This window comes from Eupeodes corollae, chromosome 3, assembly GCF_945859685.1.
Source record: "Eupeodes corollae chromosome 3, idEupCoro1.1, whole genome shotgun sequence".
NCBI lineage: Eukaryota > Metazoa > Arthropoda > Insecta > Diptera > Syrphidae > Eupeodes > Eupeodes corollae.
In genome coordinates this window covers 131,989,399-132,015,299 of record NC_079149.1, presented here as the reverse complement: position 1 = coordinate 132,015,299, position 25,901 = coordinate 131,989,399, and the positions used below count along the sequence as shown (strand labels likewise).

The following is a 25,901-nucleotide window of genomic DNA, read 5'->3' as shown; positions in this document are numbered from 1 at the left end:
TTAAGTGGGTGGGGTGAAGGGGGAAAAGAGGCGAACAAGTTAAGGGCAAAACCAACCAACAACACACTTAACTCAGATAACTTACCAAAAGACTCATTGTGCAGATTTTTTTTACTCTTTTTTTAGATTTAGTAAAATTTTATTTAGAATAAAATTCAAATCAATGAAATTTTGTTGAAAAGCCTAAGTGAGATAAAGAAAATGTAATAAATATTTTGCATTTTTAATATTTTAATTTGAGAACACAAAAATAACAAACATTAAGTAAAGGGTGTGTTTTTAGAAGAGTGGTTTTCAAGAAGAAATAAAACGAATATAATTTAATGAAGAACTCAACTCTTTTATAAGTATAAAGGATTGTCATAACTGGCTTGAATAAATTTCAGCCGAGATTCCCAATTTTCGACCACTTTTTGTCGTATGAGGACACTTAGGGCCCGTATGTCACCAATAACGCGCCGAACAATGTTTTTTCCAATGCGTCAATCGTCTCGGGCTTATCGAAGGCGTAGGCAAGATAGTTCACAAAACTCCACAAAAATAGATAGAATAATAGCCCAGCAGTGTTAAATTGCAGGATTTTTGAGGTCACGCCACAGGCCCACGACGCGAGATAATTAACTCACCAAAATCTTCCTTCAATAAAGTGATGCTTCACGAATTATTATTTTGTTTATATTTTTGTGAATACGGAAATCTCTGAGATATTCCTTCAATAAATAAATGCCAAATAGATAAGGGCAATTAGTTGGATCTAGCTTTCTAAGAAATTTGTAATGAGATTCGCTTTGGGAAAAGCGCCGAAATTATTAACCGAGACAATAGAAGTTTATTGGGTTTATCTTTGAGGTTTTTAAAAGTAATTAAAGCAATGTATACTGGAACTAATGCAGCAGTATGGGATGGGAAGATATTTTCAGAATGGTTCGAAACATGTACCGGAGTAAAACAAGGTTGTCCACTCAGTGGCTTGTTGTTTTCGCTGTTCATAAATGACATAGAGGAAGCCTTACCTGGAGGAATACGAATATCTGATTCTATTGTTAATGTGCTACTGTACGCTGATGACCTTGTCCTATTGTCGGAATAACCAAAAAACCTACAGTTGATGATAAATCGCTTAGCAAATTACTGTGATAGGTGGGGATTATCAAAAAAAAAAATGATCTTCTCACGAAACCTTAGCGGAAATAGATGGTACCTTAATGGATTTCTTTTAGAAATATCCAAATAAATTAAATATTTAGGTGTAAAGCTAAATACAACCCTAAATTTCGACAAAAACCTCATGGAAAAAGCCAGCACCTCTCAGAGCTTGTTGAATTTATCATGGGAAAATGTTTTTTCTAACGACAGGCTAATCCTTTCATCCAAATTTAAAATATTTAATGCCGTTGTGAAATCAACTATCTGCTACGCTTCTCAAGTCTGGGGTGCAGATGAGTACGAACTGATAGAAAAATGTCAAAGGAATTTTTTGAGAAAACTCTTAAACTTGCCACAAAATACGATGTATTTAGACCCCGGAATACCGAAACTTCTCACGAGCACACTCAAGGCGCTGATTAGATTATAAAAACTTGTACCTTCCAAGAGAACAGACTGTTGGAAAAAATGGCAAGATATCGGTAATACTTGTGGAGAGTTACTATATATAGATTTCAACAATTTAAACAACTTAAAGGAGCAACTTTACAGGATTATACAGAAGAATGAAGACGTTGTTCGAGAATCCTTTATTTATAAAGCTCGCGAATCAGATAGTAGAGTACTATACTCTCAGCTCAACTATAACCGAAACCAACGAAACTACTTTCATGATAGACTTAGCTTCAAAAACATTTCTTTAATTTTTAAAGCAAGATGTGATTTTATTAGTTTAAATTCTAGACCCTATAACGGCAGCTTCAATCAATTTTGTACGTTATGCAATTTAAAATCAAAGGAGCATTGTTATCACTTCATATGTGTATGTCCAATATTTTATCAACAGAGGCTATACCTTAACCATGCAAGAAGACCTTAAGTATAGATTCTTACTATGACGGAATATGTTTGATATTTATACCTATTTAAGATTGAAAAATGTGAATTAACAAAACACGTAATTTATTTATAAAATTTGCTAACCAGGCTGACGGCCAAGCCATAGCATATCAATTCATAAAATTATAAATTTGTATATATAAGAATATAAATAAATGAATTTGTTACTATTACTAGAAGTTTATTACAATTTTTATCCGTTTAAACGTACAAATTAAAAACTTCCAAGGAGTTTTTTTTAACGAAGAAATTTGAAAATGGTGTAAACTCGAATTGATTATCATCGAAGCCTTATTTTTGATGCAATCAAATCTGAACAGATAATGTCTTTTGAAATTTTCAAAGATTTTAAAAATTCAGAGGGAATATTTTATCCTCGAATTATGCTTTGAAGATCCTAATTGTTGGCATTTGAGCTTAATGATCCAAAGCCACTTTTGTAAGTTTGATGAGAAATCAAATTACTACTACTACTTTTATTATATTGTTATATAAGCATAATAAGAACATAAAACTGAAAAATGTATTAAGGAGTCATCCCATGTGATGGGTTCAAAAAATGTTGTTCATAAATTTCTAGTTTAATATGTCTAGAATACGGTAGTAAGTGATTTTTCAAAATTCGAAGTCGTTTTAAAGATACGACTTCGGGCTGTTAAAAAAGATAAAACAAATAAAGGAACCGGTGGAAAAGGACCAGGTAAACTTACTGATAAATTTATTCAGGAAGTATTAAATGAAGGTAAATTGAAAGTAATGTCGGTTATGGGATGCCCTATAGGCCGAGAAGCCCATACTAAAGTTGAGAAACGTGATGAAAAGCGAATCTCACGTTCTGAGGAACGTAAGTGATGCCGTTAAACAACTCAGAATTGATTCAAGAGCTGAACAATCTGCTTTGAAAAAGTTTCAGGAAGAAGAGGAAGGAATACTCTATGGACCAGGCATCGCCGATTGAAAAGTTAGTTAATATTTTCATAGTTAAGAGGACGTGAATCTTTAAACGAGTTTTTCTTAAAACTGTGTTTTTCAAACATTCCTCCATCGTATCTCAAAAACGGTTTGACCGAATGACTTGAAATTTGTTAGGTTGGATTCAGTACATGTAAACGCATAAAATTAACCATCGACAAGCAAAAATTAAAAAAATGTCGATATTTTATAGCAAAATTAGCGTCCAATTTTTGGTATATACATTTGATGATAGTTTATTCTATGCATTTAGGCTCACAGATTAAAAGACCGTTTACTTTTTTTTTTGTTTTAGATAAGCCAATCAGCTGGAATCGTGGAGGAAGTGCGAGCCCATTTTTTCGAGGTGGAATTGTTCACACCGGTGTAACTCGTGTTCTTTACAATATTTTTAATTCAAATTTTATATTTATACTGTCGAACTATGTTCATAAATGATAACAAACGTAATAAAGTTATATCTATTTACTGGTCGTAAAAAAAATCCTAAAAATTCCTTAAAATACAGGTCTTCACATGGGATAACCGCCCTAAAAGACACGATGTGAAAGAATTATAAATAAAAAGGTAAAATTCTATGAATTAATTCCAACCTAGAACTTAGGTTAATTCTGCGAATTCATTCATTCAATCGTTTATATGCCAACATAGAAAAATTCCATCACCAAATAAACTGATAAAACTTTGAATAAATAAATAAAAAAGTGTATCAATAGTTAAATTACTTTACCTACTACTATTTGATAGGTAGAAACAAACATTTATTTATGATTCATACATAAGCAAAGCTCTAGAACTGGAACTAGCTATGTATCAACAGTTTAGGTCGTGAAGGTACATATAAGTAGTTGGTGCACTAAATGCATACCTAATTCTGCTACTGCATATGATTCAGTATTATAAAAATAAATTATGATTTAACTCATTATCAATTCAATATATAGAGGAAAAAATATATTTAAAATATACGAGTATACTAAGTTGAGCAGTTAAGCATGTTTCGATTCGTATTTGTGTTTCCATTATCTCGTTAAAGCCCTAACCGCATAATTCATACTTCAGAACTATGAAGGAAAACAAAATTGAAATCTCTAACGACACAATATGTAACATTAAAATTTACACAAACATTATATTATTCTGAATATTTGTCACTTGTAAGAAAATATCATAGAAAAGGTTTTTTACTTTCGAAATATAAGAACTAAGTATATGCAAATATTGCATTCGTAAAAAAAACTCGAGATTGTAATCAACCATGACATTATATATAGAAAAATCAAAAAAAGAGAATCCCGCTAATCCGTCCGATTGTCAATCTTCGCCAACATAGCATAAGCCATTTGGTTGATTGACTTTAAATCTATAAACTAAGGTTTAAGACTCTTTTTTTTTCATTTTTCTTAAGACCAAAATTAACAGCAGTTCCCACAAAAATGGTTTGGCCAAAATTTGAAATTTTGAGTTTTCTTAAACAGGTGAAGATTTTTTTTACAGAAATTCGAAAAAGGTATAATTTTAAGCACTAAATAACTGCATACGGTTAAATTTTAAAATGCAGTTTTAAGATAATCGCTTTTTAAGTTATTTTGAATATCAAATCAGGTATAGTTTTGCAATACCTTCCATTCTTTAATTTAGAAACCGAGTACTTAAAGGTCTTCTGCGGTCATAATATTTTTGAGGCTCTAGGGTACCATTTAAAATTATAAAAACTAAAGAGCTTTTGAAAATTCTTGTGTGTAGAAATTTACAATTTAGTTGGTAAAAACAACAGAATTTTTAAATCTGTGATCGATTCCGAAATTATGTTTAGGTTTTCTTTAAATATGCCACATAGCAATATAAAATGTTCGATACCCAATGTGAGAAGTTCAACCTACAACTCATAAAAGGAAGGTCCAACTTGCATCACGTAGGACCGTTTGCTGATTCACTTCTTAAATTTGTGCCATAACTAAGTACATCTTAAATTCTAAGTATAACATAATTTATTTTTTGTTGTCAGAAAATGTTTATGTTGCACTTTACTAAGTTACACATAAAGTGAAACTTCCTTAAGATGTAAAATCTCAAAAATATTGAAATTGTGTAAAAGTATGTGTGATATTTCAAAAACGGTAAATTTATGAAAAAATTGTGAAACGTTTTGCATTCGTTCAAAACTAATTAATAATGGCTGACAAAAAAGGACAAGAAATACCAATTTTTCTCTAAAAGAAAAGCGAACGCTTTTAGAATGTGCTTATCAAGAAAAGCAATAATTGAAAACAAAAAAACAGATGGAATTACGTGGAAGAAAAAAGAAACAGCTTGGGAGAGAATAACATTGAATTTTAATTCCCATTCAGATTCAGAATGCTACAGGACCGTTGAAGCACCCACAAAATGTTACCAATGATATAAAAAAAGAAATTAGGAAGGTGGCCGATTCCTGTGGCAACTGTTGAAATTATTCTTGATTCTTGAAACAGCTCAAACATGCATTCCTCCAAAATAGCAATACTTAAAAGATGATTGCCTGTTTATAGGTACAATGGACTTATTTCTAGAAGACGGAAAATTTCGTTCAACGATTTGTTATAAAAGTCATGTATCAAACCTGTTATAAGGCCGTTCTAGATCCTTCTCGATTTGTTCTAATACATGGATAGCCATCTTTTTAGTCAAACAGAACCTTTTGTGGAAGGCCAATTCATCAAAACTAAAAAAGTACTAATTCCTTTTGTAAACCTGATGGGGCAAACCAACTTCAATCAATTCAAGAACCTCCACATTATCGTCCATCCAATCGGCCAATTCAAATTTAATTGTTATTATTTTATTTTAGTTTGAACAAAGAACTAGTTTTTTTGGCACAAAAATTACTGAAATGCCATAACACAACATAATTTCCTAAGTGAAACTTAAGGTCTTATGCCCTTCTATTTCTTCCAAACAAAATAGGTTTCATTTATGTCAAACTTTGAGTTCTGTGCAAACCATTAAGCAGAACTTAGTGGAATTTAAATAGTTATGAGTTGCATCAACAAACAGGCCTTAATGGTTTTTGTTATGGATAAATAATTTGGAAAAAGTCGGACATGTTGACAAACTAAAAAATGTTGCCTATAAAAATATGCCTCTCAGATCAGATAGGGTTTCTTAGCAAGAAAACTACTTAAGCATACTTTAATGTTAACAATGTTCAAAGGACATAAAATTTTCCCTGAAAGGTGATACTCAACTTTTCAAGAAAAACCTCTGTACTTGGATGGCTCAGTGAAAAAAAAAATATTTTAATTAATAATCTATCTATCAACAAATAAAATTGATTGACAATTTTATTTTTTGAAATGTGTAATTCCTGTTTAGGTTCCATTATTCATTCTCATTTAGTCATTAAGTAAGCTTTGCATTTCTTTTCTTTCTTTTTGAATTGTTCATTAGATTTTTTAGAAATTGACTCATAAAAATTCTATTCACAGATTTCTGAAATTATGTTTATATTACTGAGATTACTGAGATTACAGAAATCTCTGATATCTTAGAAAAATAAGCTGGCCCAATGCTTTTTGAAGTGCTATTTCTTAAGATTACAATAGATGAAGTCAAAAATGTTATTAAAAGTTCAAAAGATAATAAGGCCCCGGGAAAAGGCCGAATCCCGTATGAGTTTTAATAAAACTGTAGCTCGGAATTTGCGATAGCTCTCACTGATGAATTCAACAAAATTTACGGAACGGGAAATATTTCCATGAGTTTCAAAAAAGCTATAATATTCCCTCTACACAAAAAAGGAGATATTAATGACCCACAGAATTAGAGAGGAATATCTTAATACAAATGCAAAACTCTTTGGTGCATTACTTTCTAATCAGCTCACCCGTTGGGTAAAAGAGGCGAGAGTATTGCATGAATTCCAAGCTGGCTTCAGAGAAGGATACTCTACAATCGACCAAATATTTACACTTATGAATATTGCTGAGATATGTATATGAAAAAGAATAAAAAGTTGTACACTCTGTTTGTAGATTTACGTGCATTGATTCCATTCCACGGGAAGCACTTATTTATAACCTGTATACGATCGGTATCTCAAGTAAAATGATAAGTATATTAAAAAGCTTTTACGAAAATAATGCAGCTATGGTGTGGGATGGAATTAACGTTTCAGATGAATTTTCTACCTTAATGGGCGTAAAACAAGGATGCATCCTGAGTTCGTTGCTGTTTGTTTTATTTATCAATGACATAACTCAAAGCATTGGCGAAGGTGTCACAACCGATATTCCTGCATTATTGTTTGCCGATGATATTGCTATCCTGCAAGTATGGGGATACCGCTCATTTTCTGCAGTTGAAATTTTGAACCGATACAGAGTTTTTAAACTTGAAGTCACCTGACTTTTTGAAAACTCACAAAATGCATTTCGAGTACATATAAATAAAATGATAGGAATGGATGAGCGAAGACTGCTAAAAATAGTACTCTCTTACATGCTTACAAAGCGAAGTATGTATTTAGTTTTAGAAATAGTGGATTGATTACAAATTTCGATAACTTCGACGAAATACTTTCGGTAAAATGATTGTGAAAAGAGGTAAACTTCTCTTCGACTCATTTGAATATAGGAAACTCCAGTACAATCTTCATGAAAAAAAACTAATTTCGTGAACACGAATTCCATTGAAAACTAATGGACTATTTAAAAATACGAGGAGAGCTCAATTATCTCAATTTCATTCACCACATTGATCTGACCATGAATGTAGAGTTTGCAACCTAAAAAAAAGAGAAGATGCATACCACTTCATCGCGAAATGCCCAATTTTGGAGCAAATATTTTGGAGATGGAAGTGGCGTTGAATATTTTGAATGGTAACCGTGGATGGGATCTGATTTACAAATTCATCGTTAGTTCATTACGCTACAGAACTCGTATAAATGAAGGCAACTTTTCAAAATTTTACTTGTATTTTTTTTGTAAATGAATAAATTGTCAACCCGGTAAATGGCATAATGCCAAACCATTTAAATGCTATAGGTTACTTTTTGATGTAAATATATTTTTATGAATGAATTTATTCGATACAAATAAAAAAATATATTATAACAATAACCTGCCGCAAAACTTGACGATCAAACATTATTTTTTTTAAGTTAAGAAATATTAAAAATATATTTACAATTAAAATTAAATAGTGAAATTTGAAATTTGTTGGCATACACAATGGCGGGTCGAGAGGGGGTGGGAGTCTTAGGGGTCATGACAACACCGCACCAAATACGAAAATTCGAAACTTTCTAAATTTTGTCCTTAATTTGACTTCTTTTTACAAGAAAAACATATTTCGATATTGATCCAGAAGAGTACCTTTCATAAAACCGTTATTTTTTTTAAGTTTTCTTAAGTATGTCATTGGGTAGGTATATTTTTTTTATTAAAAAAGAATGATTTTTTCTAACAAAAGCCCATATTTCTGAAAGGGTCACCATTGAAATGTAAATTTATAAGCATAAAATTTAAAAGATTCTGAAACGTGAGTGCCACACAAAAGTTTCTTCCCATCTTGTTTGGTTGCCTCAACTTTATTTATTTTTTAGAGAAATTATGCACTTAAATGCACCTATAAACTTAAATTCAAGAACCAAAAATTTGTTTCTCTACAATTTTTAAGTTTCGGTGACTCCTTTAACACTGGAGTGCACGCGTGACCTTACTATAGTAGACCACAGTTACAGTTTTCTTCATATCTTAACGGTTTTTTATTAGTATTAGATTTGAAATACTTTACACTCCAACCTAAAATTCATAAATTATGGTTATTAAATGTTTAAGGCTTATTGAACATTACGCAAAAATATTTATTTCATTTATATGTTTTTAAAATAAAAAATTATTAACATTATTAAATGATCTACCATAGGAGGCGATGTGCATTGGTGTATAAAAATAGGGTGCGTGTAATCCAGTGTTAAGATCAAAATATTTTCTTTCATCAACGAATAAGCAGACTGATAGCGATAGTAATAATAGACTTCCGAAAATTGAATTCGAAGAAACTACGTCTAAAAATCCAGACAATTCTTCATATCAGATCCTCTTTCATTTTCTGGGGTTTTGAATTTTTGTAGCATTCTTTGCAATATTAGAAATGGAAACTAGAAAAGTTTTTATTTTTGAAAAAAAGCTACGCTTCAAAACAATTTCTTATATTTCTGCGTATAATGCACCAAAAACCCTCTAAACTATTATGTTTAAGCTCTTGAATATGGCATATTTAGAAAACTGTTGGAATCTTGGAATGCTTTCATAATGTGTTAAGTGTGTGACCCCCTCCCCTGATTAAGAATCTGGATCCGCCCTTGGCCAAATACCAAAAATTAATTTTAGTTCCCATTAGTGTGGCCACAACTGTATCTACTATAATCAAAACTATTTTAATCCTGGATCTTTGATGTTCATTTAGATATTATACTTATGATTTTTTAGATTACTATTTATTTCGATCAGTTCATAATTGATAGGGTCTATCATTAATAGATCTCGTGCGCACGGAGGTCTATTGACGACATTTCAACCGGTCTTATGACTCCTTTTAAAAATAAATGACGTTTTTTCTATGAACCGATAACAGTTTTACCATCGCAATCAAATTTCCCAAAATTATAAAAATCACCGGATTTGAAAAATGAAAAGGTATGATTTTTATTGCTTTTTTCAAATTTCTATTTGTAATCTATTAGGTATTGAAGTTAATTTTTAAAAGTAGACATTTTTCAACAGAATTTTAAGGTAGTCGAAATAAATTCTTTACTTTTCTGAATCCCGCTTAGGTATTCGTTTACATAATGGTAAAAAACTAAATTAGTATTTTAGATTACCATTGTTATTTTTGAAGAGCATTTCCAAACTCGATAATAACATTGCCTTGTCTTTTCGAATTCTCAAATTTGTCCAAAGAGGGAGTCCACCTACTTTATGAATGATGACAAATGTCAACATCTGAACTATCTTCTTGTACTTATATGGTTGTTTTTCTCTTTTAGTTATTAACTAAATGTTTCACTCTGCAATCAATTTAGGTACCTACCTATACCTAAAGACGATTGCAACGCGGCAAAAATTCATTGTTATTAACTTTTCAAATATATCTGACTCAGCGTCAGTCTACCTACCTACGTAGGTAGGAGGTTGTATTTAGTAGACATAAGTAAATAAGTTCACTTCATGAGTTGTGAGTCAACCAAGTAGTCAACTAGTCAACAACAAAATCCATGTTTGTATATTTAATATTTTATTTTACTTTTTTTTGTTCAACAAAAACAAACTACGGAAGTGACAGCAAACAAAATAATTTAGCTATCAATATTAAGTGCGCCTTCCTCTCAATCCCAAGAGTGACAAAAAGAAAATAATAACAACAACAATGAAGCATTCAAGTCCACAACAAAGATAAGAAAATAGAAAAACTAATTTTGATGTGAGTTGGGTGCAACAAGTTAAGGTTCCGGGCAAGCTTAGAAACCCTAGACAGCCTAGACAGTTGGGCAAATAAACACAAAATTAACCTCAACCAGGTTCGAAACAAAATGACGAGCTGTCTCGAGATCTTCCTGAAGTCGCAATTGCGACTATTTCTAGGAATCAATCATTACTCAATATCAGAAGCGTTCTGCGTTCAGATTCACAAAATGCAGTCAATAAAGCGGCTACTGCAACGACTAAAGCCACGGCAGTGATTCTTTGTGCTGAGTACAGAGCAATTGAGTTTGTTTATGATCGATGCGTTTCGTTAGACGTGCCCCATATCTCTTACATACTTTCTGGGCCTGTTTTTTTATCAATATAGAGAGGAAAGAGTTACTAAAAACTTCTCTAGGACTCTAAGAGTTCTAATTAAACATAACACAGCTTCAAATATAAGGAAAAAAGTACCACATTTAAGAGGATAGAAGATAAATAAACTCAAAACGAAGGAGGAGGCTCCTTCTTTTCTACTTTTTTATTGTTCATTGCACAGCACTGTACAACAATTCAATTCATTTTCTTTTTACTTCTTTTTTTCAATTCTTAGGCGACTCGATGTCTGTGGACCGAAATTCATTAAATTTTCACATTAAAACTAAGAATTCAATTAAAATTTTACTCACATTAATTAAATTGGATATTTTCGCAACGAATCGAATTAAATTTTCTTATTTATTTGCACTGAAAATAGTTGAAAATCACAAAAATTGTTGTTTATCACTTGAACACAAGAGAGGAGGAAAAGCTTCTTCCAACAAAATTTTTTTACACAAGTCTTCCAAATCAATAAATGCCAATTTTAAGATGGAGTTGAAGTGGGATAGCTGGCAGTGCAAATCGTATAGTAGCTTGTGTGTTAGAAAGAGAAAAATATAGTAGTGTTTTGAGTTTGACATTTAACTGAGCACAAAAAGTCACTTTTTGTACATTTGAATGAAAAAAGCATTGCCAGAGTGGTAATTTTTTGAGCAAATTTGTGAATTGTTTTAAGGGGTTAAGCTACTTCGGAATGTTTTTGGATTTTAAAAATGTTTTTTAAAAAAATTATGGTCGGGAATAATAAGTAAGTTTAATTAATTTTGTTCTTGAATTAAGGATACGATTGACTTAAAATTGTGCAAATATGTAGTAGAAAATAGATTATCTTTTTCACTAAGGAATTATGCTGTAAGATTCAATACATCGCAAAAATCGACGTGTTTTTCACAACAATTATTACTTATTACATAATAAAAAAAAAAAACAAATCATTGCGCCATTACGATTAAAAATTACAGGAGATATTAGTCGCTTTAAAAAAAGGAGTTTTCGTCTCAAAAACGTATAACAGCCGCCATTTTAAAGTTTTTTTTCTGCTTCATTATTCTATTTTTGTAAAATGCATTTCAAAAACTTAATCGATGAATAAACGATTGAGAGCTGGCTTACACTATTGTTCTAGCTGAACTTTTAAGCCCTAAAACCTATGAATTCAAATGCATTCTTTATTCCAAAGAACAATGAAGATTTAACAAACTTGAGTTTTGGTCAACACTCCCTAGAATAGAAATATTCTTAACTGTTCTTGATCAACGCATTAGGTTTTGATACTTCGCATCATTAACTGGTCCCATCTTATGTTCAATTAGTGTATCAATTCAGAGAGTGTATCAATTTTACAAATTGTGAAGATTTTCATCATTTTTCAAGTAAATTTTGATCAATTTATTAATGGCGCCGTGTCTAAATACGACAGCTGTCAAATGTAATAAATAAATTATTTCTCTATTAGATGGAATAGTTTTCCTCAAGATCCGAACTCAGAATGGACAAGAAACAGTAACTCAAATCATTCGCGGAGTGAAACCAATTTTCCAATCTATTTAAACGCTCAAAAATGCCAATTATTGATTAGATCAGTTCGAAGCATTTTTTGGGCGCCATCACACTTCATCTGTCAAAATTTGATGTCAGTTAAAATTCAAACTTCAGTTTTTTTAATGTCTGTATTTTATTATAGCTTAAATGAATGTGTATAAATCATATCCTCTTAAATTTATGCATGCGTATGTTAATAATTAAATAATTTATAAATATGTCCTTTCACTTTTAAAAACTTCGCTCCAATTTTATTTCCGTTTGACAGAAACTTGGACCAATTAATTAAAATAATTACCATTTTTAAGTAAGAGTAAATACTTAATAATACTTTCCTTGTGAGATTCTTTTTAAAAAATTGTTGTCATCTGACATTTTAAACATTCCTATCCCATCTCCAGATGGTTCCATCATCACAAACACAAACCAAAACCCTACCATCCTTCGAAAATGCAGTCTGCCTAATGGCAGTTGTGCACTTGGCATGCACCAAAGTACTACACTTCGTTGCATCTGGATCAGAATTATCCAATTCCCATACATAGGTCTTTCCATGTTGGTTCCCCAGGGCGAGAATCCTCTGCCAGTTATTGAAGGCAAATCGAATGAACCAAATCTCACACTCTTTGTAGTCAAAGTGATGGATTATTGTTGCCGAAGACTCTGGTGGGGTCTTAATGTTGGGCTGGTCTAACTTACCAGGCCTCCAGCAAACAATCGAATTTTCACAGGATTTTGAAAGGACAAAATCTCCAAACCACTGGACACAGTCAACGTAGTTCCGATGAATATCACGCGTACTGAAATCGGGAAAGTGTTCCTTAATTGTGGGGAAGGGACCCACCGATTTGTTAGCATTGAAAGTGCCGCTCTTTTCTATGGCATCTTTGATTTCTGGCTTATCCAGTCGCCACAGCTTAAGTGAATGATCCATGCCACTGGACATAATACGGTCGCCATTTAAGTCAAAGTCCAGACTCAAAACTTCATCTCGATGACCTTCGACGCCTCCGAATATAGCAACGCAAGTGTCTGTCTGGATGTTCCACAGACGCAAGGAATGATCCTTGCTACCCGACAGCAGAATCGTCGGCTTCTTTGGGTGGAACTTCAGTTCGTTTATCGCATGTCCATGGCCGATGTAGTGTTTTGTGCAGCTGTGCTTCGTAGGATCGAAGATTCTTATGACCCCCCGATAGCCAGCGGCCGCCAGTACTGGATCCCCACTCTCAGGATCGTAGGACCAAGCGCAAGTATAGAAGTTCTCATCGGCCTGGAAGTGAAAAAGACGTAACAACTTAGTTATATGGCTCTTGGACATACATCTGGATCGGCATAGCACTGCAAAAGTTTCATTCCACCTTCCAAGGGACACTCATAGATGGAAAGTCTATCTTTGCCCACAGATGCAAAGATTGCTTGCTCCTTACTCAGATAGTGATTGAACTGAGCTCCAAATATGGGCTGGCCATGGTCCTCCCGAAGATGACAACTTAATTTGTTTCATTTAGAGCCAGAAATCTAGTTAGGGCCAAGGATTCTTACCTGTAGGAATATGATGGCTTTGATGATTTAGAATGCTTGTGTTTCTTCCTTGATTTAAATTTTCTGCCCGATGGGGACTTACTCCGGGAAGTGGTTGTTGTAGCTGAACTTACAACACTTGCAGCATCGTCCTGAAATAAGGAAATCACAAAGAATTTCAGGATAGGACTAAGATTGGATGAAAGATTGTTTTCACTTTATCATCATCGGATGCTTCACTTTCAGCAGCAACTTGGTTAGTGTTTTCATCTGGAGGAATTGTTTTCATTTCGGGTTTTAACGAAATTTTCTTTACGAATTGATTGAAAAATCTAAACAAATAAAATGCAATTTCCAGCTGCCTGCCGGTGGGCGAGTTTCTTTTTTAAGTTTGTTTGTTGACATTTGTACACTACCTTACCCGCTTTTTATAAACTCGATTTCCTCTGTTCGATTTTGTAATGGGTGCGAATTCAATTTCTAAGAGTGTTAAAAGAATAAAGGCCTTATGACATTTTTCAAAAGAATATAACTTGTCAAATAAATTAATTTATAATAAAAAATAAGACCCCTTTGGAAGACATTTTGGTTGTTAGCGAAATAAACTCGAAATATTTCGTATTGCACATAATAAAGGGTGTTTTTTAGAAGTATAAAATTTTTAAATGAAATAAAACAGAGATTATGTTTTAAATTGACATAAAATTTACTTTATTCGAAAGATAATCATCTGGTATTACATATAATTTCAATATGATTTTTGTCAAATAACCACCACAGCTTGGGCTTGGGCGTAGTCCAAGGTGAAGGTCAAATGTTCGATGACTTTTCCCAACATTTAGTCAATAACTTCAAGACGTTTCGGGCTTATCAGCTTAAGCTAGTGACTTCACATATTCCCACTAAACATTCTCTTCAACAAATAAATTGTGGTACAAGCTGTATGACAATTAACGCCATTTTGTTAAAAACAATTGTCGTTGATGTTTGCCTAAATTCTCAACACATTTTGACATTTAAAATGTCAAGTCAAAGTCATAGCTAAAATAATTCTATACGCCGTCAAATGCAAAGAACAAAATTGGATTCCTAAAAAGACTTCTTTAAAATTTGTGTTCTTAAGTTCTCTTTTATCTGGTTCAATAATCCATTGCTTTACTTTTAATTTATATCCCCAAAGAACAAAGAAAATAATGTATTGTCATTTTTCCACAATACACTTGAAATTATTTGCTTTCAAAATCATGAATCACCCTACAAAAATATATGAACCCCAACAAGCAACAAAACAAACACATCTCACTCGAACTTCCTTATCGACTTTCAAACTGCAAACTTCAATTTTAAAAAAGAAAACAAATTTTTCGCCCGAATTTTAATTTGTTCACCTTATTTTCATTGTTTCTTATTGTAAAATGTCTGATTTTACTGAAAATACTCGAATAATCAATGCTGAAAATCAAGACCAACTTATTGAAGCCCGAGATGCCGAAGTTGAGAAAGTGGAAAAACTGAAATTTCTCCTGAATTTGCTCAAAAATGCAAACCTCCGTCAAGTTGAAATTCCAGACAAAGAAGGCATCCAAAAAGCCATCAAGATTTTAAGAATCCAAGACTATTTACGTTTGGATGAAACTTCTTCGAGTCTAGGTAAGCTGTCCATTGTCAATAAGCTTGAGAAATAAATCTATTCAAGGTTTAACTTTATAGATCTTCACGATTGCAAGATTGTTGCTATAACTTACACCGAACGGAAGGCCTTAAGGAACTATCTTATTCGAAAAGTGGCCGAAGTTTGTGATCCAATTGTAAAATTTTCCCAAAAAATTAAAGAAGAACTACCAGAGGTGTATGGATCGGTGGATAGAAATAAACAAATTCTAGAATTAGAGACAAAGAGACGGGAATTGCAGTTGAAACTGGCAGAGGTTAAGAACAAAAAGTGTGCAATGCTTAAAGCAGCTGCAGATCTTAAAATGGGACCGTACTTGAAGAATGAATTGGAGCTTATGTTGGCCGAGCATAGATTGAATCAAATGAAGACTTCAGTTTTGCAAGGATACATCCTGAGCACTTTGTTTTCTCCCAAATATACACGAACTGAGCAACCCGTGACCACAAAGGCAATCAAGGAGGCAGAAACATTCATTGATGCCGCACTGGAGGCGGAAGAATAGGGTGTTCTTTTTTTCCTATAATTTAATCAAAACTCTCACAGAAAAGTTGTGCAAAATATTGGGCTTTCTCACAACTTTCTTTTATATCGAAAATTTCCTATTAAACAAGTAAAATCATCAAACTTTTCTAATTTTTTAATGACTTAGAGAGAGGTTTTATACAATTTCAGAGAAAACAAAATCAAAAACAGTTTAACGATGGATTGAAATTTAAGAATGTAGATTTAAGATAAGTTAAGTTTTAAGTATGAAAGGTTTTAAAAATGTAACTAAACCCAGTACAAATCCATAAGACAGACTATGTAAATAAATATTCCTTCCTAAAGGGTTTTAAGTAAACTTCCAAAATACAATTAAGAACTGAGTTTTTATTCTTGAAGACAATCAAAAACAGTGAAAGTAAGGCTAAAGCTTAAATCATGTAAGTACCTTTCTTTGTTTTTGGATTCTCATGAAGTATGAGTCTACATTTTAATCAATATGAAGATTTAAAAAAAAACTTGAATTTAAATTCTTCTGAAAAACACGCTTTAAAGAGAATTTTTAGTGTTGTTTTTGAATTCGAACTATTTGCTCAAATTTTGAAGATGCCAGTTCTCAATATAATTTTTATATTTTTCAACATATTTCCAAAACTTGGTATGATAAACCGTTTACCGTTTTTTTTAAGATGTAGGATACGTGAAATATAACATCTTATAAAGATTATTAGAACATTTTATAAAATGTATACTTTTGTTTAAACTAAATATTGAACATAGAGATTACAGATATGAAAAACCATTAAGAATTTTTGGTAGTCTTAAAAAGTCTTACATATCTTTGTATATGATTTTTTCTTAACTTTAAAAATTAATATCTCAAAAACCTGGCGTTATAGAGTGGTTTTGGAGTCGTATTTGAATTAATTTCCTTAAAACCCATTGGAAAAGTTAAATGTGATTGCCAGGAACAAAACCTTTTTGACCAGCTAATGAGCCTTATTATAAGTTTCATACGAAACATTCGTGAGTCCTATTAAGAATCTTCCGACGACCAATAATCGAAAGCAATAATACCCAAATTTGACTGGACGTTTATTTTCCGATACCAATAAATTCCAAAGGATCTTTTTTGAATTGACATTCTCAAAATACGAAGAGGGAAAGAAAATTATTTTAACGATAATTATGAGTTTCATCTTTCTGCGTATTAGAAATAATTTTTCGCATAGCTTAATATTAAAAGTTACTTTGTATTTAAATAAAAGAATATACGCTTTGAAGATTCAGAAAAGAATAACTAATTTATTTTTATAAGTAAAAATAAAACAAACAAATAAACAAAATGATAAGCTGATGAAAATCTAATTCTAAAGTAAAATAAACAACAGGTTTATTTTAACACCCTCAATGAATTAGATAACAATAAAGCTTAGTCCAAGAGCAAAAGAACAAGTAATATGCTTCGGGTCAGGAAGAGCCTTAGTAAAAAAAAAGCTGTTTTTCTTCAGTGCTGACGTATTTCAAAACAATTTTCCTTCTTCAATTTTTTCTCGTATAAAGTGATGTTTAAAATCAATGTGTTTGGTTCTTCCATAATATGTGGTGTTTAGAGCCAAGCTTATAGCACTTTTGTTATCACAACGAATGATAGTTGAATCTGGTGAATTTGGAATTAGCTCTCTCTGTACTGCTGTCCAGTGGGCTTGCCCCGGGTTCTGGCTATATCGACTGACTATACTCGCAGCAAAACTAATATCAGGACGTGAAACTTGAGCTGCAAACATAAGACTTCCCACAGCTTCTTGATAGGGTACATCTTTTATTCCAGCACACTCCTTTTCGTTTTTGGGCACATCTACTTTATCAACTTTTGGTTAGCATCTAAAGGTGTTTTCGCTTAGTTACAATCCAACATACGGATACGATTAATAATTTCATTAATGTATAACCTTGATCCAATAAAATTAAACCTCTTTTTCGATCCCTTTGAATTTGAATTCCCAAGAAAAAACGGGCCTCTCCTATGTCTTATATTTTAGAAGCGTTTTGTAAGTTGTTTTTGAATTCCAACTTCTGGTATTTCAAATCAAATGGGGTGGCGCAACAGTCCGTTGTGAACCAGGGCCTAGTGACTTACAACTCTCAACCATTCCTGTGTGCGAGTACTGTTGTCAGGAATGGAAGGGACCTACAATTTAAGGCCGAATCCGAACGGCTAGTTTTGAGAAAGCACTTTTTCATGACAAGAATTACTCTTGAAGGATTTGTCAATTCCTCGCAAGAGGCAGTACCCACGAAAATTAATTTTTTTTTTTTTTAAATTAAGCTGGCACAGGCAGGGATTGAACCCAAGACCCCTTGCATGACAGTCCAACGCACTAACCATCATGCCACGGGTACTACACTTCTGGTATTTATCGTTAATAAATATGAGAAGATCATCTACATAAACTGCTACCTACAACATTTTCCATTTCGATAATCTGTAATAAATTCAGGGATGCCGCATCTAATTTTTGGTTTCAAACACGGCTAGCTTGCTTCAGACCATAAAGGGATTTTTTTATAATGTACATGCTCTTAGGCTTTTGTCATTAAAGCCTCACTGCTGTACCATAAAAATCTCTTCGTTCAGATCGCCTTGTAAGAACGCGCTCACTGCGTCCATTTGATCGATATCGAGGTTGTATGTATGTACTTGGCAGCCGATGCTAGTAAGAATCGAATAGAGGTATATCGAACTACCGGGGAGTAAGTTTCTTCATAATCAATCTCCTTTTTTGCGCACACCCTTTAATAACTAAACGGCCTTTGTAGCGTGTATAGTACCTTTTGCATCTTTCTTCGTTCTAAAGATCCATCACTTACAATCAATTGGTCTCCTATTAGATGGAATATTGGTCAAATTCCAAGTTTCATTTTCAATTAAAGATTTGTACTCTTCTTTCATTGCATCTTCCCATAACTTTCAATCGCTTCTGTTCGATCGTAAATCTCAACGGATTTTGCTTGACAAACATAAACGTAATCATCCATTCGGACAGGTTTTGGAGCACGTTGACTGCGTCGTGGTTCAGTGAATTAACTGTTTGTGGTGGCGAGCAACTCATATCACTCTTTCGATTTCCGAATATTTAGCATTTTTTGGGTCTAATAGCTTACTTTTATCTAGTTGACAATTCTCGAAAAACACAACATCTCCACTAGTTATGATTTTATCTTTTTCGGCCTGGTATAATCAATAACCTTTCGTATTTTCAGAGTAACCGAGGAAAATGCAGCATTCTGACTTTGAGTCAAACTTCTTCCGGCAATGTTTCGGGACATGTACCACTGCCTTAAACCCAAACACTCGAACATGACTAAGATTTGGAACTAGTCCAGAAAAAATTTTCTCAGGTGTAACACCAGTTCTTGATTTGATAGTAGATCTGTTGATGATGAAAACAATAGTAGAGACTGCCTCAGCCCAAATCTTAACGTCAAGTCCAGCGTCAAATAACATGCAGCGTGCCTTCTCGATAATCGATCGATTGGTTCTCTCTGCTAAAATGTTCTGCTCTGGCGTATACGGTGTTGTCGTTTGGTGTTGACTCCATTATGTTTCATCAACTTGCTAAAGTGCCATGATATAACGTGCACCACCACAAGAAGAAACATCAATAGGACCGCAAAAGTCAGAATGAATTATATTCAAAATTTCTGTCGCTAGAGTCACCTTTTCTTTAAAAGGCTTTCGAGTTTGCTTGCCCTGCCCTTCACACAGACTTCACAGACTTTGTTAAAGTTAATCGAGAAACACAATTTTTCAACTTTAGCAAACTATCGAAGTTAAGGTGGCTACATGTCACCCACATGCGAAACGGTGGCAACTAGCTGTTTATCGCTACTGAAAATTGTGCAGCCTTTTGAATCGAAGACAACGGAGTTTCCTTTTTTAACCATCATGCTTATAGACAGTAAATTAACGCAAAAGTTGGGAATGTACAAAACGTCCTTCACAGAAACATCTCGGACATTCTTCTGAAAAACAACTCGTAGGTTCAAAATTCCTATCCCTCTTACAGACAGGCGAGAGTTGTTGGCACATATTATCTCTCCCTTATCTGGGTCTGCGAAATCTGTCAGACAGTCACGCTTCATACATATGTGAGCCTATGCCCTTGAGTCAATAAACCAATCACTGTTATTTTATTTTTTGTTGAGCAGTTCCGAGAAATATGGCCAAAATCTAGACATTCGTAACACCTTTGTCCACGTGACTTTTTTGTTGGCATTCGTTTGCCAAAGAACATTTTAGATTCGGACTCACTAGTTTTAACGTCTTGAAGTAGTTTCGTTTTGATAGCATCTGCGGTTATGGGAGTTCCTGAACTCTCAAGGCCCATTATCATCGGGCGATATTCGTCAGATAATCCAGCAAGCAGCAAAGTACCAACCCATTCGTCACAGGTGGATTATGGAAAATTAATCATGTTTCGGATGAAACACTTTCTTAAAACTCATTCATTACTAAAAAATTGAAATGAATATTGTGCTGGTGGTTTTATAGTCATATAACACTACATCACTAAATTTCAATTTTATGAAGCAAACCGTCTTAGACCAGCTTAAAATTTTGAAATTCGCCTTTTTTAAATTTTAGTTGGTCCCCTAAAAAATGTTCAAAAATGTTATACCAACATATTGTGCACGGGAAAACTTTAAAGTACTCGTTTTCGAATTTAAAATTTAGCAGTGTATTATTTGTCCTAAAATTCAAGTAGTACTATTAATATAATTACAAAATTCATTGTATTATTGTGTTTAAAAATTATAGGAGCTGTTAATCTACCTTTGGACATTAAGCAACAGATACGTCATCGATGAAAACTCTGCACGTATGTATCTGCATCTGCAAAATTCAGAAAAATATAGGAAGGCAGATACATACACAAGTGATAACTCATTTTTCTTCCTATAAAATGTTATAACTCTTTGACAGTACAATGTTGCAGCAAGCCCCAGAGAAAAAAAAACTAAACAAGTTTTTTCTCTCTGGCAAGCCCTAAGAAAAGTGTAGTGACATAAATAAAACAATATTACAAAAGCTAAAAAGCTGTAAGATAATTAAAATATATTTTCAGACAGCCAAAACAAATTGCTTTAAAAGAAAAATTTGGATATAATTAGAGTGAGTGTTAAAACGTACTTAGAATAAATAATATAAAAAAATGGTACCAAATTCCAAAATTTATCTCCTCATGTAAGAAAAACAATAAAATTAGAAGCAAAATTAAAAAATAAAGAGGAAATGTAAAGCTGTTGTTACACTTATAACCTTGTGACAACACTGATGCAGACGAACATGCTATAATATAGATACACATGTGTTTCTTCACTATAATCCTGACTTCTGCATTAAAGGAATTTCTATCTTCTGCATTTTGGTCTTTTCTCTCTATCTCACAAACAATAATTTTATATGTAGCATCCCTTTTTTTAAAGTAATCAAAAGCAGATACATGCAAATTAAGCATAAATCACTTCATGCAAAATAAAATATTATTTCTATTATCTCGATTAATTTTGTAGTTAGGGATATATTATGCGATCAATAAATAAACGCATTGAATTTTCTTTCCAAAGTAATCTTCCATCAAAATTAAATCCATCAGAAAATAAAAAAAATTATAAACATTCAGAAAACAATGTTTGTTCGTTCTAATTTTATCTTCAAATTTTGTGATGTGTTAATGCATTATTTTTATTAGCATCAAATTGACTTAATAGAAATTATTCTAATCTCTTTTGTACACAAAATAAAGTTAATTATTCCAATACAATTTAAAATGCGAACATCTCCCTAAGATTCAAGTGCACTCTCGCCCTAATAGTAATTCAATTCTCGTCACCGACTCTAGCGCCATATTTAATCTGGCAATGCCACAACTAGTAAAAACCAAAACGTTTAAATTGAGGTTATAATGAATAATTTCATTTTCCATAACAAATCAAAAAGCAAACGACATTGACACAGCCAAAAATAAAATAAAATCATTTTTGTAAAAATAGTTTCAACTCAATACGAAACTATGGGTTCCTCATCGAAAAAACATCGCAAAGAATCCAAAAAACACAAACGTTCTCGCTCCGAATCTGAATCCTCCGATGTTCGTGTTGAAAAAGATCGCGACTCGTCCAGACATCGTCATCGTCACAATCGATCACGTAAAAACGACGATGAATCCAGATCGCGTTCTGGATCGCTTATTGCAAAGAGCACCAAATCAAGTGAAGACCGGGAACGTCGCCACAAACATAAACACAAGCGTCACAAGGAGCGTCATCATGCCAAAGAACCGAAACGAAAGGAGGACGTTGTGGTTTCCCTGGACAATTCTGATAGCGACAGTAGGTTCCAATGACTCTTCTTTTTTGTTATTTGTAGATCAACTTATTTGGTGCAGTTTCAGTTAGAAAACAAAATAATTGTTGAATTGCTGTGGAAGAAGATAAGAGGTCACATTAAAGAAAGCGATTTGAAATGTGTCTTCTTTGATTCTAGTTTTCTTTTCTTCTAAATTTCCAAAGCGAAACCAGCAATTCCTCAAAATCTGCACTATCCTAGTGGGAACATGTTAATTATCAAGTTTTTCTTTTCCCTCCAATTTTAGGTGTGGATGCGTTTCTATTCCTGAGGTGGGTCTTGGTTTGAACAAAGAAAACTTCAACTCCACAGACTTCCGATGGGAAACAAAACAAAACGACACGACGATTAAAATCCAATCAACATCAAAGCTGACCTTTGTCCTATCTTCTCTTTTAGGTTCGGATTGTGTGGAGGTCCCAGTTGATGCTGAAGCTGTTGAAAATGCCCCAAAACCAGCGAAGAAACCTTCGGAAACCATCAGAAATGATGAGGATCAATTGGAGAGGGAGCAGCGGGCCAAGGAAAGGGAAAGGGACCAGCGAGATCGTGAAAAGGAGATGCGGGAGAGGGAAAAGAGGGAACGTGAAAGGGAGAAGGAACGCGAAAGGGAGTTCCGTGAACGTGAGCACCGGGAGCGGGAAATGGCGCGTGAACGCGAACAAGCTCGTGACAGGGAGAGGGAACGTGATCGGGATCGAGAGCGTGAGCAGTATCGAGATCGTGAACGAGATCGTGACCAGGACCGATACCAACATCAGCACGGAAGTCAGCGGGAATCCCAGATGCAGAAACCGTCGTCGTCCTCGACATCGACAAGAAGGGAACCCGAGAAGCGTAAGGAACGTTCTGCTTCGCCAATTCCAGAAAACGGAGCTGGGGACTGCCTGTCCATTGAGGAGACCAACAAGATTCGTCTTAAGCTTGGTCTGAAGCCTCTCGAAGTCGACTCGGGTCCCATAAAGCCGTCGTCATCTTCAGCAGAGAAGTCTGCAGTGGACGAAAAAACGGGTGACACTCTTGCCAGCTACAAAGACGAATGGGGAGAGTTCCTTCACAAGCCAGCCGATAATTTGAAGGACAAGGCGCAGGCAGAGAAGCTACGTGAGAAGTTCAAGCAGAAGAAGGAGAAACGGATGCTGGAGGAGAAGCTGAAGCGGATCAGAACTTTGGGAGAGTCCGACGAAGAGGTTGACGATGTCGAGAAATGGGTGGACCGCAACAAGAAGAAGGAACACATGCGGAAGGAAGCGGAAATGAGGGTAAGCATTTAGTTAACTTTTCTAAAACATTCCAAAATAACTTTGAAATCCTTTTTTGTGTCTAGGCCAAGGCTCTGGAAGAAATGGATGCGGAGTTCGGAGTCGATGATTTGATGGAGAAGGAGAAGCGCGAAGCTAGGCGAAAGGCGTACAACGATAATCATCTTCGAGGCCTCCGAGTGGACCACGACATGGAAGACTTCTCTGAGGGGAAGACGGTTATCCTGACTTTAAAGGATAAGGGCGTGTTGGACGAGGATGATGACACTTTGGTCAATGTCAACATGATGGACGACGAACATTATCGCAAGAATGTCATCAACAAGAAGAAGAATCCACTGAGCTACGGCTATGACGTCTACGAGGAGCAATACGATATGCTTGGCAATCCTATTGATCGTGGCATCCTTGAGAAGTACGACGAAGAAATTGAAGGTGCCCAAAGGAAGAAGAACTTCGTAATTGGAGAGAACCTCGAGGAGAGAAAAGAACAACAGCGAAAATTGCTTGAGATCAAGACAAAGCTGGCCGGGAAGCGCTTGGAAACTCTGGAAGACACAAGAATACAACTGGCTTCAGATACCTACACCGAAGTCGAAATGGCCAAATTCAAGAAGCCCAAGAAGAAGGTCAAAAAGATACGCAAAAAGTTGAAAGCTGATGACTTGTTGCCGTTGGCAGAGGAGCCATCTGAACAGCATTACGGAAGGCGATTGAGGGTTCATGGAGAGGTGGACGATGATGTGGAACTGGTGTTGGACAATTCGGAGATGAAGCACAATCTCGAGGAAGAAGATGACCTGCAAAGAGTTCTATCGAAGGCGAGGAAGTTGAAGCAGAAAGAATCACTCATCAAGAAGACTCTTCCTCTGGATGTGACAGAATTGAAGGCTGAAGTGAAGGAAGAGCCGGAGGATGACGACGAGCAGGCAAATGGGCTGAGAGGAGAGGGTCACATAACGCTCAACGCTACAGCAGAGTTTTGTCGGACTCTGGGAGACATTCCGACCTACGGGATGGCTGGTAATCGAGATGAGGACTCGAACGACATGATGGACTACGAGGTGGAGGAACGTGTCAACGAGGCCAAGCAAGAGGAGCCCGAAGCCAGCACTGGAACATGGAACTCAGTGAATCCGGAGGACGTAATAAGACCGATGGAAGATGACATATCCAATGATTTGGGTGATGTGGCTATTTTGGATGAGGAGCCAGATGTTGGAGCTGGTGTTGGAAATGCCCTCAAACTCGCTCTGTCAAAGGGATACTTGGAGAAGGACGACAAAAATCGTCCGAGTAACTCGAAGTTGTCCTATTTGCAAGCCAAGAATTACTCCATTGAAGATAAGTCTGCAGGGTAAGTTGAGATAAGAGAAATCTTTGAGTGTTCATGTTATTTGATACAATTTTTTCTTGGCACAGGGATGATGACAAGTTTGGTCGTCGAGATCGCTTCCATTCCGGACCGATTATGGAATTTCGAGACAAGGAGACATTCAAGCCGAATGTTAAACTGGAATACATCGACGATAATGGTCGGATTTTGAATTTGAAGGAGGCATTTAGGTATTTATCGCACAAATTCCACGGCAAAGGACCCGGAAAGAACAAGATCGAGAAGAGACTCAAGAAAATGGAACAAGATGGGGTAAGATAACCTAAAACTTTTGTACTTAATAAGAAACTAATGTTCCAATTTCATCTCTTTGTTTAGTTGATGAAAACTATGAGTTCAACAGACACTCCATTAGGAACTCTAACGATGTTGCAGCAGAAACAAAAGGAAACAAAAACCCCTTACGTTGTATTGAGCGGGGGCAAGCAAGCAGCAGCTGTTAGCAATACAACAATATCCAAATATAAATAAAATAAGAACTAACCACCAGAATAGGAGTAGGAGTATATTTCTAAAATGTACCACTTTAGTTTTAATCTTACAATAATCTTATCTTATCTTATCTTATAAAATAAAAATACAAATTATGTAATCATTTTTAATTTAAGATCTAAAAAGGTGTTTTTTTTCTAAATATTTGAAGAATATTTATGAACGTTTTACAGCTGTTGATTTAGTAAGTTTCCGATTGGGATAAAGGTCCTTTTATGATTCAGTGGCTTCCACGGATACGTCATTTTCTAGTGAATCTAGAAGGGAG

General features: G+C 34.4%; 5 protein-coding genes across 10 annotated transcripts in view; 2 read left to right on the top strand and 3 right to left on the bottom strand.

The window, feature by feature from the left end:
- The window catches only part of LOC129949570 (protein mothers against dpp), a 32,984-nt gene extending 21,673 nt beyond the window's left edge, over nt 1–11,311 (bottom strand). Inside the window, exon 1 of one of the 2 annotated variants that reach the window (XM_056061116.1) lies at nt 11,156–11,311. The gene's annotated coding sequence lies outside the window, so the exon portion shown is untranslated. Of the gene's footprint in view, nt 1–85; nt 195–11,155 lie in introns of those variants that run through there. The other variant, XM_056061117.1, reaches the window with a different exon arrangement.
- Nucleotides 11,312–12,683: 1,372 nt separating this feature from the next.
- LOC129949887 (polycomb protein esc) lies at nt 12,684–14,297 on the bottom strand. Its single transcript, XM_056061602.1, has 4 exons — nt 14,131–14,297; nt 13,935–14,065; nt 13,713–13,881; nt 12,684–13,662 (listed from the first exon to the last, which is right to left on the bottom strand). The coding sequence occupies exons 1-4, from the start codon at nt 14,200–14,202 to the stop codon at nt 12,766–12,768; spliced, it is 1,269 nt and encodes a 422-aa protein (XP_055917577.1). The 5' UTR covers nt 14,203–14,297; the 3' UTR covers nt 12,684–12,765.
- A 971-nt stretch (nt 14,298–15,268) lies between these two features.
- Nucleotides 15,269–16,437, top strand: LOC129951416 (augmin complex subunit dgt2). The gene is made up of 2 exons (XM_056063544.1): nt 15,269–15,563; nt 15,624–16,437. Exons 1-2 carry the CDS (start codon nt 15,329–15,331, stop codon nt 16,088–16,090), a joined length of 702 nt encoding a protein of 233 aa, XP_055919519.1. The 5' UTR covers nt 15,269–15,328; the 3' UTR covers nt 16,091–16,437.
- Nucleotides 16,438–22,046: 5,609 nt separating this feature from the next.
- Nucleotides 22,047–25,750, top strand: LOC129949893 (U4/U6.U5 tri-snRNP-associated protein 1). Of its 2 annotated transcripts, XM_056061610.1 has the most exons (6): nt 22,330–22,467; nt 22,731–22,755; nt 22,883–23,745; nt 23,811–25,102; nt 25,168–25,393; nt 25,460–25,750. In XM_056061610.1, the coding sequence occupies exons 3-6, from the start codon at nt 23,044–23,046 to the stop codon at nt 25,610–25,612; spliced, it is 2,373 nt and encodes a 790-aa protein (XP_055917585.1). In that variant the 5' UTR covers nt 22,330–22,467; nt 22,731–22,755; nt 22,883–23,043; the 3' UTR covers nt 25,613–25,750. The 2 variants fall into 2 exon arrangements, with proteins under 2 accessions (XP_055917584.1, XP_055917585.1); XM_056061609.1 differs by lacking the exon at nt 22,731–22,755 and having other exon boundaries at nt 22,047–22,467.
- LOC129949894 (protein-glucosylgalactosylhydroxylysine glucosidase) overlaps nt 25,634–25,901 on the bottom strand; it is a 49,045-nt gene continuing 48,777 nt past the window's right edge. For all 4 annotated transcript variants that reach the window (XM_056061614.1, XM_056061613.1, XM_056061611.1 and 1 more), the window contains one exon: nt 25,634–25,890. In XM_056061614.1, the coding sequence (XP_055917589.1) occupies nt 25,847–25,890 (44 nt within the window). In that variant the 3' untranslated portion in view covers nt 25,634–25,846. The remainder of the gene's footprint in view (nt 25,891–25,901) is intronic.